We start from the raw sequence: 13,601 nt of genomic DNA, 5'->3' as shown, positions 1-13,601 counted from the left end.
GTTTTTATTATGGTAAATAGAAAATATCATCAATTATGAACTTGAGTTTATTCACGCTCCATTAAAAGTATCGATACTAGTAGGATAGATATCTTTATTATTCCAATGAAATTTGAGTACAATTTGACTTATAATGTAAAAAATTCATTTCTTTCCAATGTAAATTATTGTAAAGAAACACTTTTCGTGGGTCAAAAAGTTCATGCTTAGGCCATTTATATTGAGTAATTACACCATGCTTTAAGAAATTAATCAATCATCATCATCTCCGCTGTCATCCTCATCGGAGCCATTGCGGTCCTCGTGAAGCTTTCGACAGTTGGATTCCTTTTTATTTACGCATTTCCCCTTCCTGGAGCTGAAATATTTTCCTCTTGGGCATGTGAAACTAATCGCTATGTAATTGCCATCAAGTGAATACGTACAATAGTAATATTTCTTGCAGTTTTTAGGATTTGGAAACAATCCAGCAGATGAGCAAACGAACCCTATTTTTGGTGTGGTTGTAGTAGGTCGTTGTGTTGTCGAAGTTGTTGTAGATGGTGTTGTAGAAGGGTTTGTGGGTGATGTTGCTTGAGGGAGTGTATCTGAACTGGGATTTTTACTGGAAACAACATTTGATGTTGGGTCTGCTGGCCCCACTGTATATGAACTTGCCGTTGTCGCCGAAGATGATGTAGGTTCCTTCGATAATGCAGCAGTTGTTTCTGTGGGGCTTACGGAAGCTGTGGATGATTCTTCCCACTTCTGGGTTGTTGTAGCCCCGCTTGTTTGAGATTCACTTGGAAAAGTCGATGTTGAATCTACTGTCGATATTTCGTTTGTTGAAGCTTCATTTGGGACGACCGACGTGGAGGGCTCGGTCATTTCTTCAGTGGTTGTGGTTTCGTCCGGTTCTTCAGTTGACTCTTCGGAAGTTTCAGTAGTTGCGGCTTCAGAAGACGTTGCCTCTGTAGAAGCACCTAACGTAGTGGTGTCAGTAATTTCAATGGTTGTTGGTGTGGGGATGTCAGACGTCGTTTCCGCATTTGATGAAGTGGTTGATGGAGTATCAGTGGGCGGAATAGTCGATGGAGAGGTAACGGGAATAATTGTCGATGGGGAAGTTGACACTGTTGTTGGCGTCGCTTGGCACCTTAGTAACAATGGCATGTAGATCGATCCAAGCGGGCACGTAGGATGCACTGGGATAAATCTATTTGGAATTACCGGATCTAGTAAACAGATGTAATAGCTGCTTGGGTCGAATGGGTCTGGAAATCTTCCTTGAGCGGGGCATGAGAAAATTTGTGTAGGAGTGGTAGTGGTGGTTGTCGTAGTTGTGGTCGTTGGAACACTTGTCGGCAAAGAACATACATTGTAAGTGCATTCTAGCATTCCATCCATATTGCAGGCGAATCCATTGGGACACCCGATAGGATCACCAAAAGGAATACCATCTAGGCATATCTGGAAAGCAGTGCAGTTGTAGCAATAGAATCCTTGTTGACTGCAGTATTGACAACTCACGGGTTTAGTCCACAAACAAAAAGCCTGTAAACGTGAAAATGTTTTGTGACATTAATATTTTATCAACTTTGTATTATACTTAAGTACGTAAAAAAGTTTTATTGCTAACGTAATAATCTAAAAGTTATTGGAGGTACATATTTACACGCTTATGTGGAAACAAGCACAAGGAATCGAGCATTGCAGCAAGACTACTTAGCAACAATAAGCAAAATATTAATGTTCGGCGTAAGTTACATATTATTCGTCTTTACGAATAGTTTAATTTGCTGTTCCAAATTTAAGCTGTTCCCAACCAAAGGACGAATGCCAATATTGTAACTTGCAACCAAGAGGAGTGAAATAAGACGAAATCTGAGAATTTTATATTTGGTATATGTAATACGTAAGTAATCGGAGAATGTGCTCGGTAGCATATTGATTGAAAGAATACGTAAGGTAACATTGAGCCCAATCTGGGGCTTATATGTGATTTTATGCCTGGTAGGGAAGCCTGTAACGAGTTTGTTTTCTATCCTAAATCCAAGATACGAATCACATGTTTGTTCCTCGGCAATTACTTGAGAAATAAACGAATGCAAGAAAGGACGTTTTCTACATATCTATAGATTTTCTACGCATTTGGAAATATCATGCGGCAGAGTTAAGTGGACATTTGTGGAATCTTTTGAAAGAATATGGGGTGAATAAGCATCTACCGAATAAAATCGATGTCTGAACATAAACGTATTAAGATGAAAGCAAGCGTGAATATGGCCCTGAATGGCTGCAATGAAGTGTTGCATGGTGTTGATTAACGATGCGTAATTCCACTGTGGTTGTTCGGTGTTTTATGGACATAATGTGTGAGAGACGGATTCAAGAGGAGGTGAGTGAGGTTTGGAAATAAAATGTACTCCAATGCGCGGACAATTCAGTAGTGCTAGTTCAGTGTCCACAAGATCTATCGGAGAATAGCCAAATATTTTAGTGAGGAAAGTGAAAATGAATTTGTAGCTAAATTCGTCTAAAAAGAATGTAATTTTGTTTTATAACGAATAATTGAAAGAATGGGAATTACTCGTACATAGGGAGAGTACATTTTATGAGAAATACTTGAAGGAATGGATGATTTTGTGCTAAGAGAATGACTGCTAAAGAAGGAGTGATAAATGGTCGTGCAAAGATTGGTAATGCATGGAGTATATAAAAAAATCTGATGTAGCCACGGCTGCACTTTATCCATACTATTTACCTTATCATGGCCAACACAATGTCAACATTAATTAGTTGACGGCGGCATATTGCATTACTCAAGCTTATGAAAATATTTCTTAATGCATCTACAACCTAACAGAATTGCAATTCAAACACAGAGTTGCCTTTTCAGAGATGTTCAAAGGGAATAACACCCACACCCTACGCTGTTATATCTCTCAGACGGAAGGTCTTCCATGCCCCTCCCCTCAGGTTCAGGCCCTGCGCCCACCTGGTACCAGCAGTACCCCCGTTCACAATTACCCTTAACGCTCTCAAATGGACCTCCGAGTAAACGATACACCCGTCGTCGAGAACCACTGGCTACTGCTTTTTAGCTTAAAGAGCTTCATCGATACCGAAAAATAATTCCTTCCGCGAAATCATCCAAGTTACATTTACGTTAGCGTAAAACCTAATTTTTAGCCTCATATATTACTTGTGCTTAATTTTGTCTCAAGCCTTCTTTGTTTTGCGTGGAAGATACAGTCGCGAATTCGATTCATTATATTTTTATTTATTCCACAAAATTTGATGTTTACATGTGTAAATTAGACGATAGGGATCTAATTGAAAGCTTTCTTAAAATCGTACTTGTTATTTTCCATTTATATAGAATTGCAGATATAGAAATGCCTTACTCCGTCTTTTTCCTGATACCGTGCTGTTTGCGAGATTTATGAGGGCAAAGTTATGTTCACCTGCGAGTTTACAGCAAATAGGGCTCTCATGTGAACTTTTTTTGTGAATACCCAAAGTATATAAATACTCAAATTCATTTCTGACCAATGCATACCCTCCGACAATTTAGGGTGCTTATACAGTATTTTTCAGTTATTTTACCTTGTTTCTCGAGTGTTATTAAGTTAAATTCGATGCTGATTTATCGATATTGAAATTAAGATGAAACATAGGAACATGACACATACTTAAATCTTATAATTGACTGAAGGTTGAAATGTTTTCTTATGTGATATGGTGGAATTTATCCATTACGGAAATAAAACTAGCATTCTGAACTCCAAGGTGAATATTTTTTGGAACGACCTAGGTTTCGACCTATTGTGTCATCATCAGGATAGCATACATGATGGTGATGTTGAAACCTTGGTATTTCCAATAAATATACACTATGGAGTTCACCAAGTTACTTTCATTTCCGTAACTTAATATTGTTTGAGTTCTTTTAAGATTGGCTTGGACTTACGTACCGTGCAGATCACCAGAATCAGTACTGCCGGGTCACAATTATTGGAGCTCCCCATCCTGCATGCAGGAACTATCTTCGGAATGCACTCGGATTGACGATGGCAATGGTCCTTTCTCTACCTCTTATAGTTTCTCCCGACTTGCGAGAACGGAGTTTACTCAGTTGGCAGACAATTTTATGATCTTTTTTTGTGAATTACCACCTATACAAATGATATCTACGGGAAAGAATTCGAAAATAACATCGTATTGGACAATGCGATAGGCGGGAAAGGTAAAAAAGTACATCAAATGAACTTCCAAGAAAGGAGCTTTGGTATCCGCCATACATACGTAGTTAGTCCGCCCGCACCCGGAAATTCAGCTAATTATCTTTCATCTGTGTTCGTGGAAGAGATGACGTATATTACCCAAATCGCCATTCTTTTTATCTTTCGTCAAAGCGTTTAAGGAACTTGCTTTTTGGAGCACTGAAACTCCCCGAGACAGTCATTTGTGAACACTGTTTGCTCTTCGCCACCTTATCTTCTCTCTCATTCGTTTATTTGCTCGTTGCAGCCTTAATACCCGTCGTAAGCTGTTCATTTTTATGTTTTTATATCCCAAATCCTCAAATGGAGAATATTATTTTACTATATCCTACTCGTACGTTGTGTTCGTGTGCATCCTTTCATCTAAAAATACGTTCTACCCCTTTTAATTCCTCTTTTAATTTTACCTTCCAACCTTTTTCAACAGTCAGGAGTCGTATTGGCTTCGCACGCCTTAGGAACAAATTTTTTTATATGGGGTGCATGCGGGCAAAATCCATCGAGTTAAACTGGAATATTTTTGGTCTTGCGTTCTTTTTTATGAATAAATATTGTCGTACTATATTTTAGATGTTTTAACCAATGAAAATTCATGCCCTGGGAAATGTCCCGCGTCTGCGAAATACGTTTGCATTTTGTGTACTTTGGAATTATACCCTTATCTTTATGAAATTCAAATAATAGAAGGTTATTATTATTAATTTTATTTATTTATTATTAATTTTATTTATTTATTATTAATTTTATTTATTTATTATTAATTTTATTTATTTATTATTAATTTTATTTATTTATTATTAATTTTATTTATTTATTATTAATTTTATTTATTTATTATTAATTTTATTTATTTATTATTAATTTTATTTATAGTTATTTAAAAGCTATTATGGTCATATTTCAGTGAGTGCGTATTTGGTCCTGGGAAACGTACATACGTACTTTTTGAGAGCGAGTGGTACCTCATGGCGATGCGTAATACCCTTCGTTGCTCAGCTTTGTCGCTGTCGTCGAGGAACCATTGCTAGGAGATAATTGAAGCCAATTAATTTTATTATTATTAGGTAATCTACCGGTTAAGGTAGGTTTTTGGATGGACTTAATTACTAATTAAATAATTTGTGGCCCCTAGCAAAACACAACATCCTACTCTACATCAGGTCCCTCTTCAGCTTTGAGTACTTTCTTCCTCCCTTCATCCCGTCCAACATTCCTATCCTGTTCCTTCCCTTTCCTCGTTTGCCTAACATTCTCCCCTCAATTACAGTCTCCAACATCCCGCTGCCGGTCAATACCCCCTTCAGCCACTTTTTCTGCCTCCATAGGATTGCTCCCAACAAACCCCTCTCTTCGCCCACCATACCAAGTACTTCCTCGTTTGTTTTCTTCTCTGTCCATTTCACTTTCTCCATTCTTCTCCACTCCCACATTTCAAAAGCCTCCAGTCTACGACTATCGTCCTGCTTTAACGACCACGTTTCCGCGCCGTACATAGCTACGCTCCATATCAAATTTTTTACGAGTCTTTTCTTAATTTTAATGTTAAGCTTAGCCTTTTTGTTTCTAGAAAATCGCATAACCTTTGTTTTATTAATATTGATTCTCATCCCATACCTGTCGCACTGAATTTATAATTCACTAAGCAATGCTTGCAGCCCCTTGGCTGACTGACAAACTAAAGCTTGGTCATCAGCAAACCTAACTGATTTTACGAATTCCCCGTCCACCTTCATTCCTACCTCCAGTTCTTCCCATGCCTCTTTAATCATTTCCTCTGCATACAGGTTGAACAGCAACGGTGATAATGGGCAACCCTGCCTTACACCCCTTCCTAACACTGCCCAACCGGACACCCCGTTCCCCACTCGCACCTGAGCAGTCTGAGACATGTACAGGTTGCGGATTAGCCTCCTTTCTCTCCAATCTATTCCTATTTTCTGCAATATACCCATTAGTTTTTCCCAATTCACTCTATCAAACGCTTTTCCGAAATCTACGAAACAGGCAAATACCTCCTGGTTGTGTTCTATATTCCTCTCGATTAATAATCTCATTACTGCAATGGCATCACGCGTACCTCTCCCCTTCCTAAACCCAAACGGATCATCCCCTAAGTAATCATTTGCTCTACTCTCTATCCTTTTGTTTATGATCCTGAGAACAACTTTAGCTGCGTGGGGTATCAAACTAATTGTCCTATAGTCCTCACATGACGTGGCCTTTACCTTTTTCGGAATAGGAACTAAAACTGATCTCACAAAGTCTTCCGGCCAGATTCCTTCCTCATAAATACTACTGATCAGCCCATATAGCCTCTTCCTCCCATATTTTCCTAAGCATTTTAAAAGTTCCGCGGGAATGTCATCCACCCCCACGGCCTTATTTAGTTTCATCTCCCTTAATGCCCTTTCTATCTCATTGTCTAGTATGCCTGGACCTAAGCTATCTTCCTCTACGTCATGTTCCTTTTCTATGTCTAACTTTGTTGGTCTAAGCTCCATACTATACAGTTCTTCTATATATTCCTTCCATCTCTCTTGGATCTTTCCTGCGTCAACTATTACCTTACTCGCCTTATCTCTAACTGCTATCGTTGATCTCCCTTTCTTACTTGCCGATAAAGATTTAACTTTGCTGTACAGCGCACCGATTTCACCCTTCCTCTGCAGACTTTCCATATCCTCGCACTGCGTCTTTCACCATGCTTCTTTTGCTTTATTTGTTGCCCGCCTCAATGTATTGTTCAATTCTTTGTACTTCATTTTGCCTAATTCTGAATTTACATTCTTCCATTTTCGCCGCCCATCTATCTTTGTAGTCATCTCATCCGTGATCCATGGTTTCCTAGTCCTTTCAGTGTTAACGGTTCCAATAGTGTCTTTTGCGGCTTTAGACAACCCTTTCTTAATTCTTTCCCATTTTTCTTCGATAGTACTAAGCTCTTTACCATCCTCCATGATTTCCTCTACCGCCTGTTTATATTCCTTCCTTTTCAACCCATTTAATGCTTCTACATTCCATTTTCTGACTCTCCGCCCCTGTCTTATCTTTTTGAAACGGACGCTACATTTCATAACCACTAAATTGTGGTGCGAGTCCGCATCCGCTCCTGGGAAGCCGTGCGAATTTATCACACTGTTCCTAAACCTGTGTCTAACCAGGATATAATCTAGCTGATATCTTCCTGAGTCATCTGGCATTTTCCATGTATACCGGCGTCTTTTTTGGTGTCTAAACCAAGTGTTGGTGATGACTAGCCCCTCTCTCCTGCAGATCTCAACAGCTTTCTCCCCGCGGTCATTCCTCGTGCCTATACCGTAGTCCCCGACCTCGTCACCATCTCTTCCTTCGCCTACCGTCGCATTCCAATCCCCAAACACTATCAAATGTTTCTCTGCAGGAACACACGCGATTGTGTCCTCTAACTGATCGTATATCCTATCGACCTCTTCTTCTTTATGGTTGCTCGGTGGCATGTATACCTGAATAATAACCAAGTTCGTCGGTTCTGCTTTTATCTCTACTAGTAGTATTCTGTCCGTTACCTGCTCTATGTTGACAATACTTCTTCCTACCTCTTCATTTAATACTATGGCCACCCCTCGTTGGCTCTCGTCTCCGCCGCTGTATTTTATTCTATACTTATCACTCCAGTAATCCCCGCTATCTTTCCATCTCACCTCGCATAGACCTAAAATATCGATATTTCCCCTTTCCATATCTCGCTTAACATTCTCCAATTTCCCTGTCCTCATCTTTGTCCTAACATTCCACGTTCCTATTCTAACTAATTTGGTCTTCTTCTCCTGCGTCTTCTGTCCTACTGCTGCCGGATTTCCCTTGCAAGGGTTTCGTGGGATGACGACCGCGGAAGCCTTGCCTCCCCCGCTGCCGGGCACGACACACGGCCGATTGGTCCGAGCCCCGTAGTTGCCAGGACTCAAAATCTCTGTTTTGTCCATCATGTAAATCTTGGGAATGATAATTGAGGTAGTTTCCCGTTGTCTTCCTCAATGGTGTTTTTAACGTGACACCATCACTTACTGGCCGCCCCACTGGGGTCAGACGCCATTGCAGCCGCCTCACTGAGGAACAGACGCTGCGTGGACTACCTTTCGTCTGACTCTTAACCTTCGACCTATCTGGCATGGGTGGCCCTACCAGGAGCAATAATTATTACTCCCGCCAGCACAGCTCTAGGGGTCATCGGAACGCACAAGCCCTTCCATCACGTCAAGGTTGTAGTCCGAGGAGGGGCCAATTAATTATCTCTGGTGAATTTTTATTGCATAAGTAAACACTATTTTCTGTATGTAATGCGCATTTTTGTGTGAACATTTTTCAAAAAATTTTTGTGTATAGTATACATAGTGCACAAGCGTGCGGTGCTTTTCCGTAGGCACCTACGTATGGTAAATGCTCTTATATGCATTTAAGGCAGTTAATAAGTTTTAATGCTATTAGCTTGTAAATGTTTACAAAAACGAAAATAATAACCATGTAATGGATAGATTGAAATCTTGTTTTTTCGATCCTGCTCAATCACAAATAACTTCTTCATATTTTTTGAATAATTCAAATCAGTCAAAAAAGTTTGCATGTTTTTACTTCGGTTTAATTGGATTGTTTACCGGGAAAGTGTATGCCATTACAGTACGTATAGAATCTGAAAACATATTTTACCTCAAAATGGTTCATATATTCAGTTTTGGGAGCTTTTTACCATTTTTCTGAAGAATTCTGGCCATTCGAATGCGTTCGTTTTGGCAGCTGTGGCGGAGATCTGCTACTGGGGTGGAAACATTAAACTCAGAACTTAGCGGTGTTTCGTTTTTATAATAATTTTCATTACGCGAAAATGCACATTTTGCTGAGGCTAACTATCCAAGTGTATCTTTTATGAAGGTAAGATTTCTTCATGAGTGAATTCATCGGATTCAAATTGAAATGGCAGTCAACAAATAGAAGGGTCGTAATTATTGGATGTTATCAGATAGGAGGAAAAGTTGGAGGCAAAATCAGTCCAATGAATGCATCGAATTCTATTAACTGTGCCACATTCCCATATTCATATCAAAGCTCTGAACCCATAAATAGCCCCAAATTGGGCTGATGTGAAGATCCTATTTTCTGCGTTCAATAATGCGCAGAAACTTGAAGGCTGGCAGAAGGGGAATTTCTCTCTGGAACGTCAAATCAAGCAAGTAAGAAGGGTGATGAAATGGAAGCGGGTCGGTCAAAAATCAGCCGCATCTGATAGATGAAGATAAGAACATTTTCACACTCTCCTTGTGAAAACCTGGCTGCCCTATATAATTGGTGCTTCTTATGATAGGAAAATCACGAGCTTCTTATTTTTTGTAATTTCAAATTTAAAATACGGTAAATTTGAGAAAAATATCGAAAAAAATTCATTTTATCTTGTCGTTAATATCTAATGCGTGCATTTTGGTAAAAATGACACCCGATAAGAGCATTGGGCTGAACGTGGCGGAAACTTGCATAAGGAAAGAGATCGTTGAGGGCGAAGACCAAACAGACCAAGTGGTAACTATAAGAGGCGGCCATTTATGTGACATAAAACTAAAACACGCAGACCATTAAAGTCAATAATTGAAGTGGATATGATCACAAGCCTACAGTTTCGTTGAAGAAAGTGGCCTGTTAGTTACAGAATACTCGGAACAAAATATCTATACGTATAATGAACATCGATTACTAATGCGATAACATATTTCTTCCTGTCGGCTGAGTCATCGATTTTAACGAGCACAAAGGCTCTTACTTCCCTAATATTTCTCAGAAAGTATTGATTATTGGTGAATTAACCTCTTCTAATTATCACAAGTTCTTTTTCTTTGGCCAAAGCCTAAGGCTCTGGTTACAATTCACTATATTGCCTATATGTACAGTACACTTTAGATTAATGTTGTCTTTGTTATTATTTGAAACATTTATTACTTTTTAATTATTGACTGATTCTCATTGTAAATTTTATCTATACAAGTGAACTATTGTGCAAGGTAACAAGAAGTGATCACATCCCGCTATCTTGGTGACAGTTGCTCTCACTTACAAGCAGATAGGATTTTGATTTCTTAGGCAACAATCAAGACGTGCATTGACGTCTAATTTAGAGTTCACAAATTTTGGAAGAATGTTCTTTAAGGAATATTTTCTAAGAGAGTTAATATTTGTTTTTATTAACTAGACCAGATTTCTTTGCGAGGAAATTTTCCTTAGTTGTTTAGTGAGGTATGACAAGGTAATTCCTGATTAAATTCAGACGAAGTAGATTTCTGCAACATCTATATTTCATGTTAAAAGGCACAGTGGAAGTTATGAATAAATATTTGATGTTAGTAAAATAAATAGGACGGACAAATCTAAAATCTTTCGAAATATTAGTTTGGCGAATCACGCTTAAAAGGTTTTGGCAAGAATCATCTACAGTGAAAGATACTGTGGAATCTAAATCAGAGGCGTTCTTGGAGAAAGAATACTTTTTATTTTGGAAAATTATGATCTTAAAAGAGTATATTTTGTTTCCTGCGCTGCATATTGGAAAGAAAATGGAAAAGGACCGAAATATATTTATCGTATTTGTGGTTCAGGAAAAGAAATGTAATAATGTCGAATAGAATAAATTCTCATGTTAAACATGAAAGTATGTTTAAGAATCAGTGTACATCACCGACCATTCTTCATGACGCTAAGAATTTTAAGTGATGAAAATAATTCATTACATCTGTCGGTCATTGGTAATATAACGCTGTTGATTAGCCATGCATGTTCTTAGTTCGGGCATGTAATATAATATATTCTTCTCAATTCGTATATAATTATTTTAATCATACGCAGACAGCTTTTTATAGCTTTTATAAATAGGATCACTACTCCGTGTGGAGGAATTCTGAAGGCCACTTCAGGTTTTTAATGCTAATGTTTGAAAATATTTCCTTCATTGCATGCAGAGAATTTGTTGCTGCATTTCACCACAGTACGTATGCATCAGTTATTTACCTAGTGGGGATATGAGATACTTCGGCTAGGGGTGTATTTAGAAACCTATCCTATCCTGTAATAATTACCTACCCACACACCCTTAAGGAGACTTAAAGATTTACTCTAATTTTAATTTTATATTCATCGTACACGAAACCTGAAACAGTCAAGTTTATGCCGTTTGAATCCGATTATAAACTTCATCTGACAAGGGCAGTCACAAAAACTCAAGCCCTTAGTGAATCGGTGGCAATCGGTCACGTTACTTTGCCTATTACCGAGGCTATAAAATATCAAACTACAGTCATAATCGAGAAGATTGTTTTGATCGTTGAGAATAGACCTATGTTACACTTAGCGATGTTGGAAATTCACACGTATAGGGTGGGCAGTCCGTTGCTTTCCCTTTGCTACCTGCGGTTTCTAAAAAGATTTGAGCGGCTATTCTGAAACTCATACAGCCAATCTATAAGGGAAAATAGATCAGAACGATCACATATCCTTGAGCGATTCCTAGTTGGTGGCAGCCTTTAACTTTGGAACTTATGTTTGGTCCGGAGGTCGTCAAACGTATGACCTGCTAGGCAGGCGTTCTAAAGACGAACATTAGGATAAGAAAACATTACACGATAGCTGAGGAGAATATAACGAGCCCTTATTCTTCATTTTTATGATAGCGAGAGACTCATTTTATGGCGAATGACGTTGAGAGACACTCCAAATCCTTTTGAAGAAGATCAAGCTGTTTTTACGACTCCCTGTTGAAGTCATTTGGTTAGGATATAGAGATGCAAATAGTATACGAGTTTTATTGTTTGTAGACCGACATAATAAAATTCCGGCTTAATATATTTACAGTCAAATACGAAATTTGTTTTACGTCACCATTATATTTCCTTATATCTAACTTTACGCTTTATTGGTATACTTTTTTTTACATAATTTGAGGTAAATAACTATTCAGGGAGTTTCATGACTATTGAACACATTCACTTCCTCTAGAATTGTTTCTTTATCTGCAGATGTATAATTGTTGTGAGCATGTACAATACAATCCAGTATAGCAGGGCATGATTACCCTGGTATACTGCTTCTTTGGATATTAACTTAGCCCAATATTTTGGTACTAAGGTCAAATTTTGTCACTCTCGAGTTATTCAAGTTTTAAATCGTCCTTTTCTAAACTTCGGAAGTCTGATACGGTGCTCAAATATGTACCATTAACCGGAAACCGGCGTGCAACCAGACGCACTCGCCAAAACGCATCTCCTCGTGGTAGGGCTGAACAGAGTGGTGGCAGGACAGGTGTATCTGAAGACATTAAAACCTCCCGTAATCCTGGTCGAGCACATAAAATAGTTAGAGCAGTTGGTGACGTCCGGGAACCTGCCTTCTTGGATACACGGATAGATTGGTGTGGTGGGAGCTGCCGTTGTTGTCGTGGCTGCCGTTGTTGTAGTGGTTGTTGTTGTGGTCGGGGCTGTTGCTGTTGTCGTGGTCGCCGTTGTTGCGGTAGTTGTCGAGGCAACACAAGTTGTCACACTGAACACGTAGCCCATTGGGCAAGTCATATCAATTTTATCGTATCCTCCCGGCGTCGCTGGGTTGGGTGAGCAGATGAAGTAACGTGCTGGGTTACTCGGATCTGGAAACCGTCCCGCTGCGGTGCAGCTGAAGCACACTCCCGGTGTGCACTCGAATAGGGCGTTCATGTTGCATACTGTGCCTGGTGGGCATGTTATCGACGGAGCCGTCGGTGTGTTATTGATGCAGAACTGCGCTGCGGTGCAATTAATGCAGGCGAATCCTGCGGGGGAACATGTCTGGCCGGCAACAAGCGGAAAGAAGCTGGAATTAAACTGTAAATAGAGATTATTTATTAGAAATTGTCAGTTATGGCATGCAGATATATTTGTATACTACAAACTTAACCGTTTTCATGATATGAACGCTGATTTTTTTGTGCGTCAATCGCTTGAAACCCTAGATCTACAGTGTTGTTGAATAAAAATTATTATTCTGTAAAATATGATTTCCAAAAATTCATTTGAGAAAATGTGTATAATTAATCGTTCTCTCGTTTATTGCGAATTATCTTTATCTGAAATTATTATTATGAATAAGAATACTGATCGATCAAGAGAATCCACTATAGGAGGAAGAACGATTTATTGCATATATTCCTAATGGGAAACATTAGTCTAAGTAATTATCTGAAAAAACTCAAATTAAGTATTTTTGAACTTCGCTGACTTCAAAAGGGAACCCTGTACGCAAGGATTTGTGGGTACTTTGTGCATGCAAACCCTTACATACATCGTTCTCTTTTAA

General features: G+C 38.9%; 1 protein-coding gene across 1 annotated transcript; it reads right to left on the bottom strand.

The window, feature by feature from the left end:
• Positions 1-252: 252 nt before the first annotated feature.
• Positions 253-12,982, bottom strand: LOC139697967 (mucin-2-like). The gene is made up of 4 exons (XM_071596823.1): positions 12,527-12,982; positions 2,744-2,838; positions 654-1,489; positions 253-572 (listed from the first exon to the last, which is right to left on the bottom strand). Exons 1-4 carry the CDS (start codon positions 12,980-12,982, stop codon positions 253-255), a joined length of 1,707 nt encoding a protein of 568 aa, XP_071452924.1.
• Between the last annotated feature and the right edge of the window lie 619 nt (positions 12,983-13,601).

The sequence above is a fragment of the Hetaerina americana genome, unplaced genomic scaffold (genome assembly GCF_022747635.1).
Source record: "Hetaerina americana unplaced genomic scaffold, ioHetAmer1.1.p SCAF_8, whole genome shotgun sequence".
NCBI classification, from domain to species: Eukaryota; Metazoa; Arthropoda; class Insecta; order Odonata; family Calopterygidae; genus Hetaerina; species Hetaerina americana.
This window is presented reverse-complemented; position numbering and strand designations above follow the sequence as displayed.